A 26,480-nucleotide genomic window follows, 5' to 3' on the forward strand; every position below is an offset into this window, starting at 1 on the left:
TATGTCTCATAGGTTTGCGTGCATGCGTGGTCGGTGAGTCGTGTCTGACTCTTTGCGACCCTATGGTCTGTAGCCTGCCAGGCTCCTCTGTCCATGGGATTTCTCAGGCAAGAATACTGGGGTGGGTTGCTATTTCCTCCTCCAGGGTATCTTCCTGACCCAGAGATTGAACCCACGTGTCTTGTGTCTCCCACCCACTGAAACACCCCTCCACTGATTTTCCTGAACACATACACCACACACTATTTAAAAGTCACTTGGACTTTTGGAGAGTTCAGGCCTGCAGCTTTGTGCGTTTGTCTGGTTGCTTCCCCATAGTGTCATTTGGTTTGTTCCTCTATCCCTCATGTTTCCTGACAGCTGAAAGTTACTTCTAAAGGCAGAGATTCAGGTTAAATATCTTGGGCCAAAGGACTTTAGGGTATGCTGGGCACTTTATATTGCATCATCTTATATTGTGCTATTGTCATACTCTGGGAAGGTTTTTATGATCCACTTTCCTGGACTCCTCCCTAGAGAGTCTGATTCAGAGAGGCTGGCTTTGGAGCCCAGCTGTCTGTATTTTTCAAAACCACCCCAAGTGAGCTGAGTGCCCTAGTGCTGTGGCCTGCATCCCTGAATAGCAGCCAGCTGGTAAAGTCACGTTCTTGGTAGTCCAAAAGGCAGGGTGTAAGAGAGTAGGCGGGATGGTGGAGGTAGGTGAAGTCCCTGGGGCCCAGCCCTGACCAGGGCAGGTGGTCACTGCTGCCTGGGTGTGAGGTGGGGGTTGGGCATCCCATCCCCTGTCAGGGGGATTGGGCCACCTGGGGCAGTTCCCAGGCTCAGGTGGGACTTGTTGCAACACCAGAGGTGCCTCCATGAACCTCTTGGTGCTCCCAGGGCCCAGCGCAGGGCCATGTCTACCATGATGTGTGCTGAGTGGAAGACACGGCTTCCAGAGGAGCCCTGGGGAGCTGCTGTGAGAGTGAACTCCCAGCCCAGCAGCTCTTCTTTCCATGTTCCCTCCTGGACTTCTTCCTAAGACTCAGATAAAGGATTTCCAGCCTGTGGAAGCCGCAGCTGTGTGATAAGGCCCAGAGAACCAGTGGGGCCCTTAGCTTGTGGTGGTGGCAGCCTGTGGGGTCAGGGGAGGTGAGAATGATTGCGGTAACCAGGTGGAGTCGTTCAGTGAGGCGGGAGAGGCAGGTGTGCTGGGCCTCTTGGTGAACCAGGCACTCTGCCCAGTGTACAAAAATGAGAGAAGTGATTCCTGCCCTCAAAAACAGTTTCAGAGGAAAAACAGAGAGTCAATAGATAAGTCAATGAAAACGTGTTTCCCCCTGAGGTGTGTATAAAAACTGGGAAATACCCAGAGGGAACAGTCTAAACTGGACACATTTAGAGGAGCTTTTAGGTTTATTTACTTATATTTGTGCTGGGTCTTCGTTGCTGCACGGGCTTTTCTTTAGCTGCAGCGAGGGGGGGCTACTCTTCCTTGCGGTGCACGGGCTTCTCATTGCAGTAGTTCCTCTTGTCGCAGAGCTCAGGCCCCAGAGCACAGACCCAATAGTTGTGGTGCATGGGCTTCGTTGCTCTGTGGCCTGTGGGATCTTCCCGGATGAGGGGTCAAACCTGTGTCTCCTGCATTGGTAGGTGGATTCTTTACCACTGAACCACCAGGGAGGCCCAGAGGGGATTTTAAAATTGGACCCTGATGGATGAATAGGAGCCCCAAATGAGTAAGGTGGCTGGGTAGGCTATGTCTTGTCTTTTACCAGAACTGGGCTTGACCGGTAAAGCAGTCTAGGAGCCCAGCAAAATCCCAGCTTGGGAACCAGCAGACTTGCCTTCTTAGAACAAGCAAGTTAATCTTGTAGGGGCTTCATTTTTCCATCTGTAAAATGGGAAAGTAACCCCAGTTTTATATAACTTAGGGGCTGGAGGAGCTGGGCAGGGGAGAAATGTTATACAACTAAAATGAGCTAAAGATGCAGACGTGGTTTAGGAAAAGATTAGATCAGAATTCTTATTGGTGGAGTTGGAGGTGAAGAAAAATGGCAGAGGTTCAGGTGTAAAAGATGTCCAAGCTGAACTCACCTTCAAGGCCCCGCTCAAAGCTTGCCTCTTCCACCCTCCTCTTTTCAGTCTCCCTCCCTCCCCTCCCTCAGTGTCCACTGCAGAGTGAGATGGGATTTCTCACCCTCTGCTACTGACTGTGGTCACCTGCGGGAATATCTCTCAGGTACTAGGGTGGGGCACGCTGAGTTGGCGGGGGCGGGGGGGGGGCGGGGGGGGGGGGGGGGCGGTGGTGGAGGCTGTATTTATACACACCAGGCAGGTGATGCACGTGTATTGAATGAAGCCTCAGTCCTCGAACTGGAGGCTTTGAGAAGGAGCTACGTGGTGGAAAGGAGGCAGAGTTGTGGCTGGTGGGGTCACAAGGCCTGGGTTACACTCCCCGCAACTGTGGAGGCAACGTGGGCAAGTCTGGGCTTCAGCCCAGAGCTGGATTAAATAATAGCCAAGGTCCCAAGACTTGGACATTGTGTGGCCTGACACTGTGGCCATCCACAGAAGGCTTATGTCAAGCCCCTCCAGGTCATCTTATGTCTCACCGCTCCCACCTCCCCAATCCCAACTTGCAAGAGACTGGAGGGGGAACCTTCTCAGGCTGACACTTCAATTCCCCAGGCTTTTATTAAGCATCTACCTTTGTACCCAGTGAGCACCCCAAAGACCCCTGGTCCCACCATGGTTTCTAGAATGCTCAGCATCTCTCAGGGGCTTCCCAGGTGGCACTGTTGGTAAAGAACTCGCCTGTCAATGAAGGAGACATGAGAGACCCAGGTTCAATCCCTGGGTCGGGAAGATTCCCTGGAGGAGGGCATGGCCAGCCACTCCAGTATTCTTGCCTGGAGAATCCCATCGACAGAGGAGCCTGGTGGGCTGCAGTGCATAGGGTTACAGAGAGTCAAACACAACTGAAGCAACTTTAGCATGCATGCATGCACACAGCATCTCTCAAGTTGATAAGATTGGACTCCTGGAGAGAACCCATTTGGCGGAGTATCATAAACCCCCAAGCCAGTCACTTAGCAGCTTCAGGCTCTAGTTGCCTCATCCGTGAATCAGTGTAACCACCCTGTGTGGGTCTGGAGGCAGAGGCTGGTTCGCTGCTTCTAGCTCTGAAGGGTCAGGACTCGACGGACCAAGGGTGATGTGGTGTGCAGGGCTCACCTGGGAGTTCCAAAGTGCTCAGCAAAGCCAGCGCACTTGGGAGCCTGTCCCCCTGTGGTCACTGGGACACCTGTCCACCTGGGGTCCTGGTGCCCCTCAGGAGACCCTTCGGATGTCTGAGGAGGAGGCCTTGGGCCTGCCTCCTTTCTTCTCAGTGGACACCCCCTGGCTCAGGCCCAGTCTTCCTGGGCTCATACCTGTCTCAAGGAAGATGCCCAGAGCTTGTGTGTCCTCTGGGTCCTGAGGGGGGACACAGCCCCGAGGACCCAAGCTGGAGCCGCTGACAGGCCAGAGAGGCAAGAACCCCTCCCTTTCTCCCTCCCGCGGCCTCCTCCCCCTCCCGGCTTCTCCAAGGCCTCTGGTCTCCCTGCTTCCTCCCAGTTCTCACCCTCTTTTCCTCCCCTTAGCTCTGACCATCCTGCTCTGTGCTCCCCCCACCCCCCTCTTCGATTTGCCTGAAGGGGACAATCCCTCTCCCCTACTCCCTCCCCTTCTCCACTCCGATCACCTCCACTTTCCTATGAAATTGAGAAGGAGAAAAAAAAAAAAACCCTCATGCTCACAACGCAGCAAAAAACAGGTTTCAACATTTTACAGGTTTCAACATTTTTCAGGCCGCCTTGTCACATCTTATCAGATCAGCCAGGAGCCTCAGGCCAGGCACTCTGGGAGCTGCTTTGGAGAACAGAAGCTGTAACATTCCAGCCTCGGCCCTGCCCCACCCTCCACACCCCTTGCCTGCCTCCCCTCCCTCCTCTTCCCAAAGCAACAGCCCACAGGGCTCGCCCCTCCCTCTACTGGCAACTCTGCGAGACCCTTGGCTTTGCATGTCCCACCCCCTCCCCAACCATCACCTTCTCTCCCCCCAACAGCTGCCCAGAGCTGTGGCCCCTCTGGGCTCTCTGGGTCTGAGGTGCCCACTTGGCCCTGAAAGGTGGCTTCTAGAAGTTAGGGAGCTGAGGGAGTCATCAGAGGCACTCACAGAATGTCCAAAGGGCCACTTGGCCAGTAGAGCCCTGAGTTGTGTTTCGGGACCCTGAGAGTTTAGGGAGGGAGAGGAAGATGCAGAGATACACCCAAACCGTCCTCAGAGGATGCTGCCAGCAGGAGGGAATAGCTTTTTACTTTGGTTCCATTTTTAGGGAGATGTGTGGGTCTCCTTGGGCTTCCCTGGCGGCTCAGACAGTAAAGAATCTGCCTGCAGTGCACGAGACCCGGGTCTTGTCACCCATGGCAATGGGGACCATCGGCCTGGAAAAACCTCTCTCTCTCTCACTTTCATACTAGGCTGCCACCTTCTTGTTCCTGCCACACTTGTGGTGACCTTGGTCACACAGTACAGAGTGACAGATCCAGACAGGGCTGACCAAAGTCCAAAGGCCCAGATTTCAGCCAAGACCATCTGAAGGAGAGACCCAGATTGTGGGTTCCAGGGCGAGAGAGACGAGCTCCCAGGTGGGGGTCAGGTGGGAAGTCCCACTGTGGGTGCAGAGAGGGACTGCCCCCCACCTACCCACCTACACACACACACACACCCAGGAGGACACAGCTCTGGACTGGAGGCTTAGGGTGCATCCGTGCTCACCCAGGGAGGAGGGTGGGAACAAAAGTGGCCCAGGGAAGGAGCACAGGAAAGAAGGAAGGTCTTCTTCCTTATTATTTAGTCCAGGGTGACTCACTCTGTCCAAGTCTACTGGCTTCGCATCTCCTCTCTCCTGATCAGGAAAGCAGGAAGCAAAGCAGACCCAGGTGCTCGGTGCCAACGTTGGCTAAGCCTAGCCCGACCCACCTGCCTCCGGCTGGTTTCCGGAAGGCCCTCCCCACCTCTTGGCCTGAAGTTCTAGCATCCCAGCAGTGAGGTCCCCGCCCCCATCCTCGTGCCCTTACTCCCTTGCTCGTGGCATCCAACACCCCTACGATGAGGTTCCCCCACTGTGTCACCCTTTTTCCTGATGCCCCCTGGGGGAGGCGAGGCCTCAGCCATCATTAGCTGTAGGACGGAGTCCCCAGATCTGAACATCTAGCCTCTGTCTTTCTCTTGGGCTCAGCTCTGCTTCTCTGACACTGTCTGGACCAGGGAGCGTGCAGGTCTCACCAGTCCCACAAACTTCCTCTGTCTTTTCTCCCAAACTGCTTAACCTCTTACATTTCTTTTCTTGGTTGACTGCATCTCCATCTTTCTGATCATCTTGGCTCAAAATCTTGGTCATCCTTTCCTCCTTCCTGTTTTCTCCATGTGACCCATCCTTGCTCACTGCTTCCTCTTTGCTCCTAAAGCCACTGTCCAGAGACCCACAGCCACAGGCCCCACTAACCTAGATGGGAAGTGCTCGGGGCCCAGCTCAAATAGGCTTACTCCAGACCCATGAAACCTGTTCTAGGGTTCAGTTCAGTTCAGTTGCTCAGTTGTGTGTGACTCTTTGTGATCCCTTGGACTGCAGCACGCCAGGCTTCCCTGCCCATCACCAACTCCTGGAGTTTGCTCAATGTCCCTCAAGTTGGTGATGCCATCCAACCATCTCGCCTTCTGTCGTCCCCTTCTCCTCCTACCTTCAATCTTTCCCAGCATCAGGGTCTTTTCCAATGAGTCAGCTCTGCATCAGGTGGCTTCAACTTCAATATCAGTCCTTCCAATGAATATTCAAGACTAATTTCCTTTAGGACTGACTGGTTTGATCTCCTTGCAGTCCAAGGGACTCTCAAGAGTCTTCTCCAACACCACAGTTCAAAAGCATCAATTCTTCGGTGCTCAGCTTTGTTTATAGTCCAACTCTCACATCCTTATATGACTACTGGAAAAAACCATAGCTTTGACTAGACGGACCTTTGTCAGCAAAGTAATGTCTCTGCTTTTTAATATGCTATTTAGGTTGGTCATAGCTTTTCTTCCAAGGAGCAAGCATTTTTAAATTACATGACTGCAGTCATCATTTGCAGTGATTTTGGAGCCCAAGAAAATAAAGTCTGTCACTGGTTTCCATTGTTTCCCCATCTATTCACCATGAAATGATGGGACTGGATACCATGTTCCAAGGGGTACGATCATAATGCACAGACTGGCCTGAGACTCTCCTTAGCATAAACTGTCCCCCCAGTCCCTCCCCCATTCCTTTCCCAGCCTTTGGTCTCTTGGTACCCACCCCCTAGCCTCATTCTGCAGTTTGAGGATGTCTATGCTTAGTCACTCAGTCTTGTCTGACTCTTTGCGACCCCCTGGACTGTAGCCCACCAGGCTCCTCTGTCCATGGGGTTCTCCAGGCAAGAATACTGGAGTGGGTTGCCGTTCCCTTCTCCAGATGATGTCTAACAGATTAACATTCCAAAGCCCAGCTCAGGAACCTTCAATGGCTGCACAGGTCCCCACAGTAAAACTTGGCACTCAGGGCCCCTTTCCCCTCTTCTGCTCCTTTGTAAGGTCCCTGGACTCTGGCTGGGGTGGACCCACTGCTGTTGTCTCCCACCTCTTGTCTGGGGCTCTTGCCTGGCACCCCAGCACCCCCCCCCAAGGGAGCCCAGCCATCCTTCACTAATTCAGTGCCTGCTCCTTCGTTGGGCCTTCCTGGTCACCACTCCTTGGGACCTGCCTCCTCTCTTGCAGGATGCCCCTGCTCTTACCATGTGCTCTCTGGCATGAGGATTACTTGGGTGGGAAGCTGCAGGTGCCTGGGGACCCTCTGTCGCTTGTTCACGACACACACGGCACCCAGACCTAGTATGTGCTGCAGAAATGCTTGTTGGTCTGTAATTGACAGACGCCTCCTGGTCTGGGTGCCCCGAGGTCTGTGGCTCAGTTCATCTCCATGTTTCCAGTGCTTGGCACTTTCCCCAGTTCAATCATCACTTCAACGTGTTTTGAGTGAACAGGCGGGAAGTGAATTTGTTTACCAAGGGAAGACTTTAACCTCCTTTCCTTAAGGGCGGGCACCTCAGTGCACTCCATGTGTTTATTGCTCGCGGGGCTCCAGGCTGGATGGCTGGGGCTGAATCAAGACGGGAAACTAACAGGAGGCCTGGGCCTCCCAGCCGTCCAGGCTCTTGCAGTTGCTTCTTCACTGATTCCTCTCGGGACCCTGGGTCCCAGCTCAATGTGTGGACCCTTTCTACCCTCACCTTTCCCTTCCTGTGTAAAAATAAGGGTGGTCCTGAAGCCACCCAAATCTACTTTTGGTGAGAACCAGAGGACCCGTTCATGCCTACTGAGCGAGTGAACCAGCTGCTGATGGGCAAGGTCCAGGTAGATTGTGATGAAAGGCGACCACTGGGGTGTCTAGGTCTGCTCTCTGGATCACGTGAGCCCCTTGGACTCTGAAGCAACTCCCTCTCCTTGGCTCACCCTGAGATGTGTTCGGGGTTGGGTTGGGAGAGCAGAGCTGTGCTCAGCACCCATGCAGCCCAAGTGTGCTTAGGGAGGTTGAGTGGATGGGTGGAAAAAAGTGGTAGCTTGTGACTCTTGACCTAGGTCCCTCCCTCACTTTGTCACGAGCTCCCTGCAAAAGCACCAGGGTAAGTGGCCCCCGATACTGGTGTTTAAGCTCTTTGGAAATTCCAGGAGTTGGGTGCATCTGGGCCTACTGGGCCCCGTGCCCCTGCCCTGCCCACCCACAGGGTACCTGTGCCCCTGAGTTTGTCAGGCTCCCCTCGTGATGTCCGCCAGCCCTGAGTGGTCTCTTGAGCTAAGTAGAAAGGTAGTGGCCTTGAGTTCCAAGGCCAATGCCTGACTCTTTTCTTTCTGCCCATTTTCAAGACTTTCTTTCCCCTTCTGGAAGTTTCCACATTGCCCCAGGCCAGAGTTGGGCCCCTCCCGACCCAGGAACAGGAAGGGCATCTGTCCTGGAGCCAGCAGGTGGAGCACCAAGCTCTGGGCCATTGTAGGGTTACCAGAAATATGGAGAGAGAGGCAGAGCAAAGGACCACAGAGGAGGTGGTTCTGGCTCCTCCCTTGTTCCATCTCCCCACCCCTTCCTCCCAGAACCCCTGCCAGTCAGCTTAAGAGGCACTGATTCTTTGGGTCAGAATCTTAGGGTGCTCTATCTGGAGCTAGCAGAGAGTCCTTGCCATTGAAAAAGCTGAGGGCAAGCAGACCATGATTCCAAGAAAGGCATGACTCCAGGAGACTTGGCTGTGGAGCTCACCCCGAGACTGGAGTGCCTAGGCAGGGACCCTGGGTCCTTTTCCTGGGGTGCACCCTTGGACCTGCCTTCCACAGCGCTGCCCATATGTGGCTGCGTGACCTGGGAAAACAACAAACTCTCTCTGGGTCTCAGTCTTCGCATCTAGAGAAGGGATTAGACGAGACCGGTGGTTCTCACTTTGCATCCTGCAGAGTGGTCATAGATGGGGAGTGAGGGGAAGGTGGAGGGGTGGGCCTCTGGGTCCCTCCCCCCCCCCCTTTTTTTTTCAATCTAATCATTTTAAGTGTACAATTCAGTGGCATCAAGTTATGTTTGCCATGTTGTCCAACCATCACTGTTGTTTCTAGAACTTTTCATCATCTCAAACAGAAACTACCCTCGGTGAGCTGTGACTCCCCCTCCCAGCCCCCAGCTACCTCTAATCTGCTTTTGGTCGCTATGAAATTGCTTATTCTCGATACCTCGTGTAAGTGGAATTGTACGGTATCTGTCCTTCTGTGTCTGGCTTATTTCACTTGGAATATTATTGTCAGGGTTCATGTGTGTTGTAGCATGTATCAGAGTATCTTTCCTTTCTGTGGCTGAATGATATTCCACTGTATGGATTTACCACGTTTTGTTATCCATTCATCTGCTGATGGACACTGGGTTGTTTTTGGCTGTTGTGAATAGTGCTGCCATGAACAATGGTAAACATGTATCCACTTGAATCCCTGCTTTCAGTTCACCTGGGTGTATACCTTTTCATACTGTTCATGGGGTTCTCAAAGAAAGAATACTGAAGTGGTTTGCCATTCCCTTCTCCAGTGGACCATGTTTTATCAGAACTCTCCGCTGTGACCCATCTGTCTTGGGTGGCCCTACCTTGGAGTGGAATTGCCGGGTCATATGAGCTTCCCAGGTGGTTCTGCAGTAAAGAATCCTCCTGCCAATGCAGGAGACGTGAGTTCGATCCCTGGACTGGGAAGATTCCCTGGAGAAGGAAATGGTAACCCACTCCAATATTCCTGTCTGGAGAATCTCATGGACAGAGAAGCCTGGCGAGTTATAGTCCATGGGGTCACAAAGAGTTGGACATGACTGAGCACGCATGGATGATGATTCTACCTTTAGCTTTTGGAGGAATAGTCCCTCTTTTTATCTGTTTAGTGTGCTGGGGATGTATATTTGGAAAAAAATAGCTAACAAAAAACACCCTAAGCTAGATGACCCCTGAGGCCCCTTTAATCTCTCAAATACTATGATGTTGGAAGGGTCTCAGGTCAAAAATGTAGGTAAATTTGAGTGCAAGGGAGGCCACCTGGTTGGGTGAGGGGCCCCAACCCACATGGCCCATTAAGGGAAGCAGGGTGGGGGACAGCATGGTGTACCCCCACCTCACCACGGCAAGTGGTCCCTGCAGGGCAGGGCAGTGCTGGGTGGACCGCAGAGTCTGTGGGTCCACGGTGGCACCGTCATGGGCCCTTGGGGGCCTCACCCTGTATGCCGACCACCTCAGCTGGGTCAGCATCGGGCAGCCCTGTGCTCACCAGGCAGACCCACCTCCAGCGTCTGGAGACAGAGGTGCCGCAGGTTGGTGAATGGCTTGGTGGGGGTGGCAGTCTGATGAGACCATGCGTGGCACTGAAGCCTGGCCGGTTTGGAGAAGGTCTTTCATCCTGAGAGTTCAACCCCAAGGCCTCAGGAGCCGCCTGTCGCCTGCTGGCACCTGCCACCCTCTCCGCCTGGCTGCCTGTGTCTGTCCTCAGACCAGCTGGGCGGTGGGTGGTTGGGGTGGAGGGTGAGCTGTCCTTAGGGGAGGGTGGCAGGGCCCTAGGGCCGGGCCGGGCAGGAGCTGGTATAAATAGCCCTGCCCAGCTGCGAAGGCCTGGCAGGGCGCTCTGCCCTCCCCCTCACCAGCTGCCGGCGCCAGGCGGGTCCCCACCTCTCTTGGGAGCCCAGCCATCGTCTCAGGTCCTAAATGGAGGAACTTCCTCAGCGGAACCGAGGAGTCTTGTCCTGTGTGTAGGTGGAAGCTCCGGATGCTTGGAGGCTTGGGGAGGTGGGCTGAGGGGCTACAGAATAGCGATAGGGGATCAGGCCCTTCGGGAAGGAGTTCTTTAATTCTTCCCCTGGAGAATCAGCCGGCTGGTCCTTTTGTAGGCCAAGTGTGCTTGTGTCCATGTGCGCATGTGCTTGTGGTACGGTGGGAGAATGAGAGGAGGCGCAGTCTCTGTCCTCAGGGAACTCACCCCAGCACAGCCATGGAATTGGAAACACATCATTTCAGCACGTTGAGATAAGAAGGCCTGAGTAAGGTAGAGAGAAAACACGGAGGGAGGAGAAGTTACTTCTGTCTGGGAGCCCATGAGAGGCAACCCAGGAATCGGAGGTTGGAGGCTGGTGAGATGCTTGCCGGGGCCTTGGGCAGTGGAGAGGTGCTCAGGGTGGATGGCTGATAGACACATCCGCTTAAGGCCACTTGCACTTTGGTACGAAGAATGGCGATTGAGGCTCACAGTGTGACCTCCACCCGTGGAACATGCACTTCACTGATGGGGACAAGGAGCTGTGAGTCAATGCAAGTTAATGCACCTGTGGTGGGTGGAATCTCAGACATGAGCATGTGTGGGCAGGAGGCTCGGGCCGGGTGTCAAGGCGTGTTTGGGGGAGGGCAGCCATCCTGTAGATCAGTCCCATGGCCACAGCCTCGTTGGCCCCAGCGCCAGACCATAGAGCTAAACCCCCATCCCCAGAGGCCCTGGCTCATTACTGGCAGGATGTCCATTTCTGAGCTGAAATCCCTGAATGGAGCGTCCTGGAAAGGTCCCTCTGCCCTTGCCCTCTGGGTTCCCTTTCACACTCAGCCAGATCACAGATGTCTGTTTGGCCATCCTGGTGAGGACTGAGCTGCCCGGAGAGGGGCCAGCTTTGCTCTGGCCCAAAGCATCCTTCCCAGTGATAGATGGGAAGGGGCTCTGGAAATTCTGGTGTGTTCTGTCAAGTCAGGGATGGGAGGGCTCAGGAATGAGGTTGATGACATACCAGGGGACAAAGTGCTGGGGACGCCCCTAAACACACAGTAACCACCACAGCCACCACGACTAGAGGGCTTCGTACATGCCAGGAGCTTTATGTCCTTCATCCTTCCCATCACGTGTATCTTCTAGATGAAGAAAGTGAGGCACAAGGGGTTAATAAAACACTTGAGATCGGCAGCTTGGAAACAGCAGAGCTGGGTTTGAATGCAGGCAGCCTGGCTCCAGATATACAATGGGTTGGACATGGAAAGCAGAGAGGAGATAGGGTTTGGTGGGAGGAGGGAAAAGAACTCATATCTCCAAGGCTGGGGCTTGTTCTCTGAGGCCATCACTCCTGGAGTCAGACAAAATCTATGGTCGCCCAACTTCTCTGCCTCAGTTTCCTCATCTGTAAAACCGAGATGACAGCAGCCATGTCGCAGAGCTGTTGCTGAGGATTAAGCGACATAGTATCTGTGAAGTGCCTGGCATAGACGTGCTAAATAAGTGATGGTCGTTGTGATCTCTAGTGCTGCACATGACTGCAGGGGAAAGAGGAAGTCTGCTTGCTGGACGGGAGATGGCAGCAGTCCAGGAGGAAGGATTCACAAGCAAGGGCGGGTGCCCCCAGCAAAGCACAGGGCACCACACCATGGCATCGCCTCCTGGGAGATGTTTGGGGGGCAGCTCTGGCTTTTGCAGGCAGCCAAGCCCTGCCAGGGCATGGGGCTCCGGCATGCTGCTGGGCTGGGCAGGCCTGCTGGGGACCCATGGGGGTGGGGGTGATTGGTGCAGTCAGGGAGCAGGGAGCCCCTCAGAATGCTGGGATGAGGAGCAGCCTCACCGAGTGGAAATGAGGAGCCAGCAGGGCTTCCCCACACCCTGGCGCCCTTCCCTGCAGTGCAGCCGGCCTCACCTGGCTTTGTGGGTCCAGCTTTGCCTTGGACAAGCCACTTCTCTTTGTGGGCCTCTGTTTTCTCATCTGTATAATGGGCTTTGTGCTCTCTAAAGTCACCTCTTATAGGTTCTCATTTTGAACCAGCTTGGCTTGAGGGTGTGCTGGCCTGTGGAAGCGCCAACAGGTGTGGGAAGAGGATGAGAAAGGAGGCGAGGAATGGGGGGTGGAGGAGGGGTGAAGGAAGGGTCCTTGAGTGCCCTTGGGTCCTCCTTCATTCCTCTGGGCAAAGGGAGGCTGGAGCCTTGGGGCCCTGGTGTGAGAAGACCAGTAAATGGGGGCGGGGCCAACATGGGACAGAGCTCCCTGGTGCCAGAGGTGGTCGTGACACAGGTCTGCCCAGGTTGCAGGTTGCAGTGGGGCCAGGAGGCCAGGTTGAAGGACGGCATAAGGTCCACAAGGCCAGTCCACCTTCCAGGGACAGGCATGGATGGAGGCGCCTGCGGTGGGAGACTGGGGAGGGCTCTGGCCAAAGGAAGGGACATGGAGGTTGGGCAGTGGGTGCCAGGTCTCTCTCCCCATGATGCTCTGGGACAGTTAGGGACCAGACCAGGGTATAATGACGGAACAAAAAATTGCCATAGTCCTTTAGAGGGTCTGTCGTCACCTGCTAATGGAGCATATGCAGGTTTGATCCCTGGGCTGGGACGATCCCCTGGAAAAGGGAATGGCTACTCACTCCAGTATTCTTGGTTGGGAAATCCCATGGACAGAGGAGCCTGGCGGGCTACAATCCATGGGGTTGCAAAAAGTCAGACATGACTGAACACACAATATATATTGATTATCATTATTGTCTCAACAACCAGTTTCTAACTGTAAATGGCAGGGGCAGGGAGGGCGACCGAGCAGATGCTGTGTGTGTCCTGGTGCCCATCATGGGGCTCTGGGCTGACCCACCCTGTCACCTGGGTTCAGTCTGGAGGCCCAGGGTGCAGACGGGCCAGGCCTGCAGCCACTCCCACCCTGCAGGGCCCAGGCAGGCACTGCCCAGAGGAGGGTGGTACATGCCCATGTGCTCTGGGGTCAGGTGAACAGGTTCCAGTGAGCCATCCCTTAGTAGCTCCGTGGTCTGGGTTGTTTAGTGTCAGGCTAAGCCATGGGAAACAAGCTGCTGTAACAACCCTCCTAGGTCCTAGGGTTGTTACAAGGGTTAAATGAGGCAAATCCAAGGAAGAGGCTTGGCCTGTGTGGGGCACAGAATAATTCTCTAATTAGTTAATCTCGGGGGAAAGTCAGGCCTGCAGCATACCCCTCCTTCTCCTTGAAAGGGTTTGGCATTCAAGATCTGGAAATTTCTCATAAATGTTGCCATCCAGACTCCCAGACCTGGGTCCCCTATCCCTCCCCAACAGAAAAATGAGGGCCTGCCTGTGTCTCTGATAATGGAGCCCAGAGTCAGCTCCAGGTGGAGGGCACCATGCCCCTCCAGGGTGCCCATCACGAGCTCATGACAAGAACTGTTAAATGGCAGACATTTGGTTCATCCCTGTGTTTAGTCCAGAAAACTCTTGTGTGCTTTTCCCTGATCTGCCTCTTGGGTCTTCTGCACCTTCCTCCCAAGGCTTCGTCTTCATTTCGTCCTGGGGACTTGATTGAGGCCACTGCCAGACCAGAGCCTTGGTCAGTGCTGAATACAGGGAGAGAGGAGGTGGGTCCTGATGCCTACCCTGTTCCAGCTCATGCTGGCCCTGATCACAGACAGGGCTGATTGAAATTGGCCTTGGAGTCTACTGAAACCCACGGATCGTTTTCTCAGCTTCTCTCACAAAATGTCATTCCTTCTGTTCTGTGCTGGGGAGGGGAGTGGAGGAGGAGCACCTTGGTTTTCCAGTATTTTAATCTCTTGTCCCTCCTCCTCCTCCAGCTCCCACAAGACCTTTCCCCCCATTCACTCTTTTTTTCTTCTTCTTATTTTATTTTTTGTCTTTCTTTTCTTCCCTTTTTTTCCTTTCCCCCTGTTCACTCTTTATAAAACCCAAGAGGTTGACAGACTATTGACTGAAGAATGTTGGATATTAGAGGGATATGATTTGATCAAGGCTATTTGTGTAGGATTGGGGGGGTATGATCTGAGGTCTTCTCCCTCCTCACCCTGAGCTAAACTTTCATGAAACAAAGCCAAGCTCCAGTCTCTGGTCAGAGAAGAGACGGAGCTCTGGAAATTTCTAGGGAGCTGCAAAGATGGTCACAGAGGCCCTGGTGGACAAAGGACAGAGGACCTGGGGAGAGATGCTGGGAAGCTCTGGGCTAGGTGGGCATCATCCTCAGAAGAGGCTGAGGAGCATGGCCATGGGTGGCACGTGTGTATGTGTGCATCTATGTGTGCATATGTGTATGTATGCATGTGTGTTTATATGTGTGTGTGTATGTATGTGCGTGTGTGTGTGCACACAAGCTCCCTGCTGGGACTGATGCTTCTCTACTTTTTGGTTTCTCTGGAATATGATGCGGGTCAAGCCAGCTCCTGCCATCTTCCTTTCTGTAGATTTTGTTTCCTTCCCATGGATCACTGGTAATCTCCCATGTGGCCCTAGAAACCAAACTCCCAACCTGACCCCTCCCTATCAGGGAAATTGGCCCAGAGCCTGGGAGGGACTTGACCTGGGCCCCTAATACCATCTTTCCATCCAGGGTATTTTTTATAGCATTACACTGCCCACTGGTGTCCCTGAAAGCTGGTAATACCCACAGCAGAGGGCTGACTGCCTTAGATCAGTGCTCTGTGCTTCAAGGGACAGTGCACAGCTAAGGTCAAAGGCAGTGCATTCATTCATTCATTTATTTTTATTTATTTGCCTGTGTTGGGTCTTGGTTGTGGCACACAGGCTCCAGCGTGTGTGGACTGTGTAGTTTGCGTGTGTGGGTTCTCTATTTGAGGCGCACGGGCTCAGGAGTTGCAGTGAGTGGGCTTAGCTGCTCCTCGGCATGTGGGATCTTAGCTCCCCGACCAGGGATTGAACCCACGTGCCCTGCACTGGAAGGCAGATTCTTAGCCACTGACCCACCATGAAAGTCCCAAAGGCAGCGCATTCAGACACCAGGTTACTCAGGACTAGGGGTTCAGGCTCACGGGCCCTCAGCGGCTCCACCTCCCCCGAGTGCTCACAAGAAGAAATGATGCCCACAATAGACCATGTGCTTGGCGCCTACAGTGCCACTACCCTCTGTCTGCCCACAGGTCTCTGGCACTGGGCCAGCAGTACACATCCCTGGGCTCGCAGCCCCTACTCTGCGGCTCCATCCCAGGCCTGGTCCCCAAGCAGCTGCGCTTCTGCCGCAATTACATCGAAATCATGCCCAGCGTGGCTGAGGGCGTGAAGCTGGGCATCCAGGAGTGCCAGCACCAGTTCCGGGGCCGCCGCTGGAACTGCACCACCATTGACGACAGCCTGGCCATCTTTGGGCCCGTCCTCGACAAAGGTACCGTCTCTGGGCAGGATAGGAGGTGGGGGGGGGCGTGGCTCAGGACACAGGGGAACCACATCAGGGTGCCTCAGCTCTGAGCTCAGGGTCCCCAGGGGAGGACAGAAAAGCTGGTCACCTCCACACAGAGTGGGCCAGGTCCCTCTCTGGCCTGACCCAGGCTGTCACTGTGGCTGCCACACCTTCCCAGGCGCTTCTGGGGGTGCTGAGCAGCCTAGAGATCCTGAGATCCTAGGGCGGGCGAGGAGGCTGTGGGTGTCCTTCCCTCCTGGCTGGCACAGGGGAGGGCCCCAGGCTTTGATGTGAACTTCTGTGACATCTTCCCAGTGCTGTGTTAAGTGCTATGCAAATCTAGCTTTAGGGTGAGACGAAAGCACCTCCAGCCCCAGGTCTCTCCCACACAGAAAATTCTGGAGCCGGGGAAGCTGCCTGGTGCTGGGGGCATTGCATGGCATCCCGTGAGTAGTTTCCGCTGGTCGCCGTGCCCCCAGCAGGCTGGCTGTGCCTGTGGACTGTGGTGGGGCTCCAAAACCTGCTGGCCTCTGGGCAACTTTCCAGCCATCACGGAGACTCACAGGTTGTGTCTCAAATGAATGGGATTCACATAACTTGACTTTGAACAGGAAGGCTCTGGGAGAAAGGGATAAGGTGGGCGACTGGTCCCAAGAAGGAGACTTTGGGGCTGATGAGTTCTGGGCTGAAGATGGGCAACTCTTTGAGCAATTGCAGTGTCTAGGAATGCAGTGATCCTCCTGCCCTCCCGGGAGCTACCATTTCTTTTCTGCAGCAACTTGAAGCCTCTCAGCCACCACCAGGCTTTGGCACCCCAACCGATGAACCTGGCCTTCCCTCCGTTTAGAAGAGCTGCATTTACAGTCAGAAAGAAAAGGGACCCGAGACCCAGCTGGACCTGGGGAAGGGTTGGTGGGGGGAATGGCAGGGAATGAGTGCGGGAAGCCGACCCCCCATTTGGGAGTGCAGTCCCCGTTTACCTGCGCCTCTGGTGCGCCTTGTAAGTCCGACCTACAGGCTATTGTCACAGCACAGAAGGGCAATTAGCGAATCAATGGATGATGATTCTGTTTACGCTTCTATTACCAAAGCTAATTATTCCCTGTTTACATAAAAGGTTTGGCCTCTAATTGGGGCCAAGTGGCGGCGGTTTGCATTTCAAACCTGATCTTGCCGGCGTGTCAGTCTCACCGCCTTCCGGTGCCCCACCTCGGGCCAGGTAGCGCTTAATCAAACAGCCTGGCGTCTAGACGCGCTCCCCAAAGCAAGACTCACCTTCTGATTGCTCTTCCCTGCGCGGGACGTGAAAACCTGTGAAAACCAGATCTCTGAGCTTATTATCCCTTCAAGTCTGTGTATAACGTTTGAAATCCCCGTTGTAGGTTCTAGGACTTACCCACATCTCGAAATTGCAGGAGGGCAGTTTTATGATGGGGAGGCGTGGGTAGGATGTCAGAGAAAGGAACGCGAGGGGAGCTCAGGTTCCCAAGTCAGAGAAAGGGGAACTCAGCGGTCTGCGGGAGGAGGCTCCCTAACCCCGCGCCCGCACGCGCTCCCTAGCGCCCGGAGCCCGGCGTGAACGGGTTCGAACCCCGCTCTAGGCTCCACGCTCGCGCCCCGCCTCTGGCGAGCCCCCCACCAGCGCCGGGCGGGCGGCCAGGGTAGGACTCTGCCCCCGGCTTTGAGACCCAGGGTGGCAGGGAGGCGGTCTGTTCCGGGGCGCGCGCATCTTCCGCTGCCGCCGGGGACCGACTCCCCGGGGCCGGCGCGCCCGGAGCGGCGGCAGGGGGCGCCGGGGTCGGCGGCCGGAAGGCGCGAGGCGGCGAAGGCGGGGTGCGGGCGGCCGGGGATCTCGGTCCCCGGGCGGGGGCGGGCGGCCCGGAGGGGCTTAGGCGGCTTGAAAGGGGCCCGAGCGGCGCCCCCCACCGTGCGGCCCGGCCCCGCGCCCGCTGCGGCCGCCGCGCCATTCACACGCCCTCTGGCCATTCGGCGCGGCGCGGCGCGGGGGCGGGGGGCGCCGCTTCAATGGGGATTTCGCGGGCCGGCGCCGGGGCCGGGGGCGCGGCCCGGCCGCGGGAGCCGCCCGTTGCTACGCGGTGGCGGCCGGCCCGGCGGCCCGGACCCGGCGGCCGCATTATGCGGGTAATGCGGTGTGACACCGCGCGAACAAAGGCGGATTGAGCGGCCCAGCGGGCCCCGCCGGACGGGGACCGGCACAGCGGGGCTGTCAGCGCCGCTCCCAGGCTAATCCCCGCCCCGCCCCCGCCTCCCCCGCGTCCCCGGGGCTGGGAACCGAGCGCGGCCCGGGGCCCGGGCGCCGCCGCCGCCGCGAGAGGCCGCGGGCCGGCCGGAAGCGAGGCGCTCGCCCTCGGGGCCCCCCGGCTCCCGGGGCGCTGAGGGGTGGGCAGCCCGGGGCCGGGGTCGGAGCCGGGGCTCCGTGCCTCAGGCTTCGGCCGCCCCCGTGGCAATCGGCCCGGGCTGAGCGGGTCCAGTGCCCCGGCGGGCCGCCCCCACTCCCCGCCAGCGTGCCCGCGAAGGGGGCGCGTCCTCCTTTGCCGGTGGTCCAGGAGGGCCCCGGGGCCTCTACAGAGGCGGCAGTGGCCACGAGAGGGGACCGGGCTTCCTGGTACGCCGAGACCAGAGCCACAGCCCAGGAAAGGAGACATGCAGGCCAGTAGCCTGCAGGTCGGCTCCCGGTTCTCGGGGTCCTCATCAGTAAGGAGAGATGGTTGGACTGCAGGTCTTCCAGGCCTTTGCCTCCCTAGTCGTCAATGTTTGTATCTGCAAAATGGGCCTACAAGAAGGCTTTCTGCCTCATAGGGTAAGAGGATTAAATGGGATAAAGCACATTAAGGGTAAAATCTGGTGAATACCCACTACTCAAGGTGGTTATCATTATAACAAAGTTGCAGGAGCACCCTGAGAATCTTCTCTTTCCCTTTTCTGGATCCTGGGACAGAGGCAGGGAGCGTGCCCTGTGTCCCTCCATCCTCCTGGGAAGCGCTTGACCTTCTTAGTCCAAAACCTTGGCTCTGTCTTGGGTAGAGGACAGGAAAATGGAAGGGGGAGGCTGAGATGCCAACCACTGTTCTCTTGGTCAGGAACTTTGGTGGCAGAGGAAAATCGTACCCATTTTACAAAAAGGGTAACTGAGGCTCAGAAAAGGAAGAGGTCAGGACTTCCCTGGTGGTCCAGTGGTTTAGACTCCACACTCCCAGCACGGGGGGCAGGGGTTCTATCCCTGGTAGGGACACTGGGATCCCACATGCCATATGGCGCTGGCAAAAAAAAAAAAAAAAAAAGAGGAGGAAAGCATCTGCCCAGGTGTATCCAGGTAGGGAATGGGGGGACTTGGGCAGGTTTAGGCTGTTGGTTCCCAGGCCTCACTCCCCACAGACCTCAGGCTCTCTCAGGAATGGGAGGGCCCAGGCCTGTGCTGGATCTCCACTTTGGATAGGCAGAGGGTAGGGCGACCTGGGACTCGGACAGATCAAGGGCACCTTATCTCTTCAGCAACCTGCCAGAGCTGTCTTTCCACCCATTTCTAACAGGCTCCACTCTGCCAGTTAGTGACTCTGGGCCTCAGTTTGCTCATCTGTAAAGTGGAGATACCCACTAGGGGCTGGGCCAACCAAAGAGGGAATGGCATCTGGGTTCCTTCCTTTCCATCGGGGCTGGTGAGCCCCCTTTCGCAACTGGGGAAGTCAGGGATTGGCGGGGGGGGCGGGGGGTGCAGCCTGTCTCAGGACCCAGTCTGAGCAATGCCTCCCTGCGCCCTCCCTGCAGCCACCCGGGAATCGGCCTTTGTGCACGCCATCGCCTCAGCCGGTGTGGCCTTCGCCGTCACACGCTCCTGTGCGGAGGGCACCTCCACCATCTGTGGCTGTGACTCGCATCATAAGGGGCCGCCTGGCGAGGGCTGGAAATGGGGCGGCTGCAGCGAGGATGCTGACTTCGGGGTGCTTGTGTCCCGAGAGTTCGCAGATGCACGTGAGAACAGGCCAGATGCGCGCTCGGCCATGAACAAGCACAACAATGAGGCTGGCCGCACGGTGAGCCCCAGCTACCCTCCCGAAGCCCTGCCCGAGACCCCTTCCGGGACCGGTCCCCACCCCTCCCTGTGGCCCATGTGCATGCTGGGCTCCCTGCTCGCCTTTCCTCCTCCTTTCTCCTTGGACTGTTCCCCAGCCCCCAGCTTCCTCCGGCCCTGAGGATGTTGTCAGCCCATGAGTATGGCAGTCCCAGGGAGCGGGTACCAAACAGCCCATTCTAGGCACTCTAGCTGCCTGTGTAGCTGTGAGACCCGTGGGCCTGGCTTTGAATTCAGCCTCCATCCTTTCCTAGGTTACCTGACTTAAGGCCAGTCCCTTAAGTTCCCATCTGTTAAACGGGGGTCACAGTCCTTACTTCCCAGGGCTTTGAGAGATGAATATGATTTCTGCCAATACCGAGGTGTGAAGGGGAGGGAAGCAGGGAAGCGGTGGTCACCATTCTTAGGTCTGAGCCTCAATCCCCAGTCCATTCTCATCCTGGCATAGGGGAGGAATAGAGGAGGTTTTCCGATGGGGGTGGGAGGGCCTGGTGGGGTCAGTCTGGGGACCAGCTGTGGCTCCTCTTCCCAGACCATCCTGGACCACATGCATCTCAAGTGTAAGTGCCACGGGCTGTCGGGCAGCTGCGAGGTCAAGACCTGCTGGTGGGCCCAGCCCGACTTCCGCGCCATTGGCGACTTCCTCAAGGACAAGTACGACAGCGCCTCGGAGATGGTGGTGGAGAAGCACCGGGAGTCCCGCGGCTGGGTGGAGACCCTCCGCGCCAAGTACGCGCTCTTCAAGCCGCCCACCGAGAGGGACCTGGTCTACTACGAGAACTCGCCCAACTTTTGCGAGCCCAACCCTGAGACGGGCTCCTTCGGTACCAGGGACCGGACTTGCAATGTCACCTCCCACGGCATCGACGGCTGTGACCTGCTCTGCTGCGGCCGCGGCCACAACACGAGGACGGAGAAGCGGAAGGAGAAATGTCACTGCATCTTCCACTGGTGCTGCTACGTGAGCTGCCAGGAGTGTATCCGCATCTATGACGTGCACACCTGCAAGTAGGGAGCCAGGTAGGGTGGCCGGGTGGGGAGGCTGGGGGGTGGGGTGGGCGGGGCCTTGGTGCAGGGCCCTGGGCTTGCCTGTCTTCTCTTCGTGACGACCCCATTCCACTTCTGAGCGATCCAGGACACCTATGTTTCCACGGCCACAGTAGGAAAGCAGGATTTCCCGGGCTTCAGTGGGAATGGTCCTTGGGTAGTGTCTTGGATTACACAAAGCACAGATAATAACCACGTGTGTGCACATGAGGCTCCAAGCAGTTGATTCAGTGCATGTACCAGTTAATAAATTATGAGCCAGGCCACTTCACACAGCCACAGCTGTCGTGATTGAGCATCCTTGGAGCCAGAGCCGGGGGGATTGTGGGATTGGAAGCTGGGCCCCCTAACTTTTGGTCTTGACTTGGCTCCTGACTTCCTGTTCTTTTCACTCCTCTGGGCCTCAGGTTACTTACTGTAAAGTGAGGGGGTTAAAATACTTGGACTAGCAGGCCCCAAAGTCTCTTGTACCCCTGGGGCAGAGTCATTTTGCATCCGCCTTGAACTTAGAAGGCAGGATTTTGCACAAGCATAACTCCTACCACCCTCAGGAGGTGGGTGGGGGGAAGCGGTGTGTAAGCCTGTATCCCGGCACATCTGAGGCTTGGGTGGAGCGGGGCGCACTCTCACAGCGTTTATGGCCGGTGATGGGGAGGAGGAAGGAGTCAAGTTCAGAGTGATGGTGGTGAGTAATCGAGGGATCAAAGACTGCTGGAGTATGTTCCCAAGCTTCCCAGAGGTGGCCTGCGTGGGAGACACTGTTGCCCGGCCCTGGGGTCCATAGGTCCCCAGGATAGGTCAAGGTTGGCGTGTGGTGGTCCTGTTCTTGGGAGGGTTTCTCTGGCCTGAGAAAGGGCCTGGTCCATAGGGGTCTGAGGCCCAGTCCGGCTGCTACCACTTGCCAACCGTGTGACCCCAGCAAGACTGTCTCTTCCTCTGCCTCCCTCCCCAGAGCTGCTGTGAGGAACAGAGAGAAGGACACTGGGGACAGTACTTGGTTCATTGAGGAGGACTCACCCGCCTGGGCCGTCGCTGCCTGGGGCTGTGTTGGCAAGGGCACCCCACTGGGCAATGTGGTTGGGAGGGACCGCACGAGCACGGGAGAGCTCTGATTGAGGGGTGACTGACTCAGCCCATCTGGGAAGTCCCTCTGTGTTGCTGAGGTTCCATCCTGGCAGGGACGGAGTCCAGAGAGACAGCAGGAGGCACCACTTCTCTTGGTGTCTGAATAAGAGCAGCATGGGCAGTGGAAATCGTGCACAGGTGGTTCTAGCCCCACTGCTTCCCAGCTGCAGCCCAGCTCCCTCACTTGCACGTGGTGGTGATGATGGGAGCCTGGCAGGATTTTTATGAGGTTCAAGCAAGCTGGCAGATGTGAATGCTGGTCTGAATATAGTGCGAACAGAAAGTGATAAATGCCATCAGAGCCCTGACACGAGGGCAGTCATCCTGTGAGAAATGGTGTCATCACTTGAGCAGTTACGTTTAACTGCTTTTCAGAATGATGGGAGAAAAATCAGTGAATAGGGGAGAACTCCCAGGCTCACTCTGCATGTCAGGAAAGTCTGAAAACTGCAATGCCTCCTTCCTCTGACGTCTACTCTGTCAAGCAGGACACAGCTCTGGACGTTATAAGAAGGCTATGGGGAAACCAGGCTTCTGGTTTGGACACAAACCAGAGTGTGGAGTGGGCATAGGGGGCCATCTGTTTAGCCTGCCCATTGCACAGATGGGAACGCTGAGCCCAGACCCCTGCCTCCAGAAAGCCCCGATCTGTGGGTCCTGCAGAGGCCACTCTGGCAGCAGCCCAGGCCCCGGCAGTTGGCTCCACGATGTCACAGCTCCGTTCCAGCTCCTCTCCTCCCTTCCCCTCTGAAAGCAGCTGAGCGAAGCCAAGCCATCTCCTGAGTGGGAAGGAGGTGTGCTGGGTGGGCCCTCAGTGTCCAGAAAAATCCCCCACCTGTGATCTGATACTGATCCTGTGATCTGATACTGATCTTAAGGGTCAACACTCCCCGTTTCTGAAACGGAATGGCACTTCCCCCTGTGGAACATACTACATGGACGTGGTAGATGGTGGCCCCTGGGCCTCTCATATATGGAGCCCTTGCTCTGGGACATGTGGATTCTTGTGTCCCCATGTGGTGCCCTTTTGACCAACAGTTTTTGTTGAGTGATTTGGGGTAAGTGGTTTTGCCTCTCTGAGCCCCGGTTTCCTCATCTGTGAACTGGGGGATAAGAACCACGACCCTTGCGGGCTTGTGTGGATGAGAGCCCTGTGCACAGGAACAGCCCTGACACAGGGTCCAAGGAGGAGGGAACATCCCGAAGCCTGGCCTCCAGGAGCAGCTCCCCTCCAGCCTGCTGCTGGTTCGGAGCCACAGGCCAAGACCACTACTACCCTCCTGTCCTTTCATCCACCGACGCTCTGCAGGCAGGATGGGAACTTCTGAGACGGGCTGGCGCAGGTGGGCAAGGGCAGGGCGCCCCCGAGCAGGACGCGTGCCCTCCACACGCTCAGGAGGAGCTCCAGCCTTTCCCTCATATGAGGGCCTTCCTTACGGAGAAAGCCTCTGCACTGCTTGTCGACTGTGTCCGCTGTCTCAGGAGAACCTCCGATTTCCCACCTCACGAGGACCAGTTTTGTGCCTTTGTCATCCCGATGCTGTGAGTGCAGCAAGCTAGCAAGGGCTCTGTACAAGAGGCAGGTGGCCTGGCAAACCCCACGTCCTGGCTCTGTCACTGCGTCATTGCGAGACTTTGGACATGTCTTTGGAATCTCGCTGAGTCTGCTTCTCCTCTCATAAAAGTCTCCTGCTGGCCAAGGAGTTCGGGGTTGATGGGGAACACCCATCAGAGCCCTTTGGGCTTCAAATCTTTTGTGACATGTAAATACATATCTGAGCACACACACACATCTTGAAATACACACACAAATGAAGAGAAGGTACAGATTGGTGCTCCCATGAGGAGGAATTTTTCATAATGCAATAGACTTTCTTCTGCGTGGACAGCTTGATACAGAAACAGTGGACAGGAGTCTACAAAGTTGGGAATCGGGCCCTAGATCTGCAGGGTTTCTCCTAGTCTCTACGCAAGACAGGTTCCTCTATCAGGCGAGTGACCTAGACTGGGCTTCCTGTTGCCCCAGCCCCAGCTAGAAGGTTCAGTTGCTCAGTTGTGTCTGACTCTGTGACTCCATGGACTGCAGCACGCTGGGCTTCCCTGTCCATCACCATCTCCCGGAGTTTGTTCAAACTCATGTCCATTGAGTTGGTGACGCCGTACAACCATCTCATCCTCTGTCGCCCCCTTTGCCTCCTGCCTTCCCTCTTTCCCAGCATCAGGGTCTTTTCCAATGAGTCAGCTCTTTGCATCAGGTGGCCAAAGTATTGGAGCTTCAGCTTCAGCATCTGTCCTTCCAGTGAATATTCGGGGTTAATTTCCTTTAGGATTGACTGGTTTGATCTCTTTGCTGTTCAAGGGACTCTCAGAGTCTTCGAAAAGCAGTTCAAAAGCATCAATTCTTTGGCACTCAGCCTTTTTTATTGTCTGGCTAGAAGGTGGAAAGGCAGGATTTGGATCCCAGTGTGTAGACGCTGATGCCCTACTGTAGCTCACACACCCTTCCTCAGCGGTTTACCCCAGGGAGAGTAAGGAGCACGGGACAGCCACTTGAGTCCCCCGTTACCTTCCAGTTCAACAGAAATGCTGAGTGAGACGTCGAACCAACAGCCTCTGAGCTTTGCATCCTGTGGGTGGTCCCTCCAGGAAAACAACCACGTTCCTAATTCTTCCTCTTTGCTTCCCAAAGGGCACTGGGAACGGGTGAAGTGTGTGGCTGGGCAGATTCACCGAAGTCCTACAGGAAGCAGGACCCAGAGCTGGGCTCGGCCCTCAGCATCAGACAGCATGGAATCAGGACTCTTGCCAGACGCACGTGTGGTAAATGACCTGGACCCAACCCGCCGCTGCCTGGGGGGCCTCCCTCCCTCTCTCTCATCTTAAGTTTCTCACCTTACTCTGGATGGTGTGTGGTTTTTAAAGAAGGGGCTTTCTTTTTCAGTTCTCCAGGGTCTGATAGGGACAGACCCGAGGCTTATCTTTGCACATGTTAAAGAAAATAAAAATGGAAAAAGAAAACAAAAACCCACTTCTACTCCAACAGAATAGGCTGGGCTCAGGTGAGCTGCTCTGCCTGGTGGTAAAGACATCGACGTGGGCAACATTCTGTTTCCCGATGGCTTCTCCCGGTGACATTCCAAGATGCCTGTGAGGTGGGAGTTAGGAAGTAGGACAAAGCCCCGCAGTCTCTTTTTCTCTGTCTACTGCCATTCGAATCTGATAGACTTTCACATTCTGATAAAAGCCATAAGTTTAGCTGGGATCAAGTGGTAGGGAGGCCACGGCCATCGTTAGAGTCAGGTTTCGAGTTTGAAGAACCGGGAGTTCCGGGCGTTTGAAGAGCAGCTGTATGTTCTTCTCAGTCCCCTTTTCTCTGTAACCCTGTTCTGCACGAGAGGCTCTTGTGAACTGCAGTCAGATCTCAAAAATCTTTTTCTACCATTCTGCGGTTTCCACCATTAACGCAGTACTTTTTTTTTTCTTTTTGTAGTGAACGTTGTAAATAGGTTATGTGTAGGGGGCAAGACTTCTCCAGCTTAGATGGCTTCCTGAAGAAAGTGGTGTCTTTAAAGGGGCCATTCTGCCCCTCCCAGCCCTGCTCACCTGCAGATTCTCCATACAAACTCCAGGTTGAGCAGTTGGACTGTAGGTCACCTGAGTATAAACGAGACAGAGGGTCAGAGGGAGAGTAGCCGTCTGTTCCTCAAGTTCCGACTCTGACCAGTAGACGGGGAGGATACATATGATTCCTTCCTTTGCTCTCCTCTGAGGACACGTTGTCCTGCATCCTTTTCTTCCTTTGGTCTGTGTGAGGAACCAGGAACGCAGAGTTCCTTCACACAGGTCTTCCGGCCTCACCTGTGCGCGGATAGCATCAGTCCATGTAGTCTGTGAGGATCAGGATTAGGTGTTTGAAGCGGGGCAGGCCGTCACTTGCTCCCTGGGGTAGAGCATCTCACAGCTGAGTTCTCCTTGATGCATGCGGGTCCTCTGGAGGGTCTTAGGGGAAGTGAGCACAGGAGGCAAATGGCTCTGCCTTAAGGAGAATCAGAAAGGGGATGCAATAGGGGCCTAGGCTAGAACAAGTGACTTCTTCCTTTCCCCCTTCTCTCTCTGGTCTGCCTAACACTGACCTAAGAAACCGGGTTAAGCCATCTTCCTACGTGCTCAGGCAGGTTCGCCCAAGACGATCGTCTAGAAGCCGTGCCTGCACACCCGAATCTGCTGGCATCGAGCCCTGCTCAAGATCCACATGCCACCCCCTCTAGAGTCTGAAATGCCCCTCCCCATCTCATCTCTTAAGACTGAAAGAGTTTTAAATTATGTCAACCAGATAATGCTTGCTTTATGTGAGAATTCTTTTGGCAGAATGGATACCAATTTTCACAACAGTCTTTTCCTATCTATGTATTCTATATTAAAAGTGATAAAGTCATGTTTCTGGGGCGTATTCAAGTAGCTGACAAGTAATTATTTAA

General features: G+C 55.5%; 1 protein-coding gene across 1 annotated transcript in view; it reads left to right on the forward strand.

Annotated features, from left to right (window-relative positions):
- WNT3 (Wnt family member 3) overlaps window positions 1-24,828 on the forward strand; it is a 51,494-nt gene extending 26,666 nt beyond the window's left edge. Inside the window, exons 2-5 of the mRNA XM_043904907.1 lie at window positions 15,484-15,725; window positions 19,527-19,792; window positions 20,363-20,850; window positions 24,692-24,828. Coding sequence (XP_043760842.1) covers window positions 15,484-15,725; window positions 19,527-19,792; window positions 20,363-20,842 — 988 coding nt within the window. The 3' untranslated portion in view covers window positions 20,843-20,850; window positions 24,692-24,828. The remainder of the gene's footprint in view (window positions 1-15,483; window positions 15,726-19,526; window positions 19,793-20,362; window positions 20,851-24,691) is intronic.
- The last annotated feature ends 1,652 nt before the right edge of the window (window positions 24,829-26,480 follow it).

Source organism: Cervus elaphus, chromosome 5 (genome assembly GCF_910594005.1).
Source record: "Cervus elaphus chromosome 5, mCerEla1.1, whole genome shotgun sequence".
Taxonomy (NCBI): Eukaryota; Metazoa; Chordata; class Mammalia; order Artiodactyla; family Cervidae; genus Cervus; species Cervus elaphus.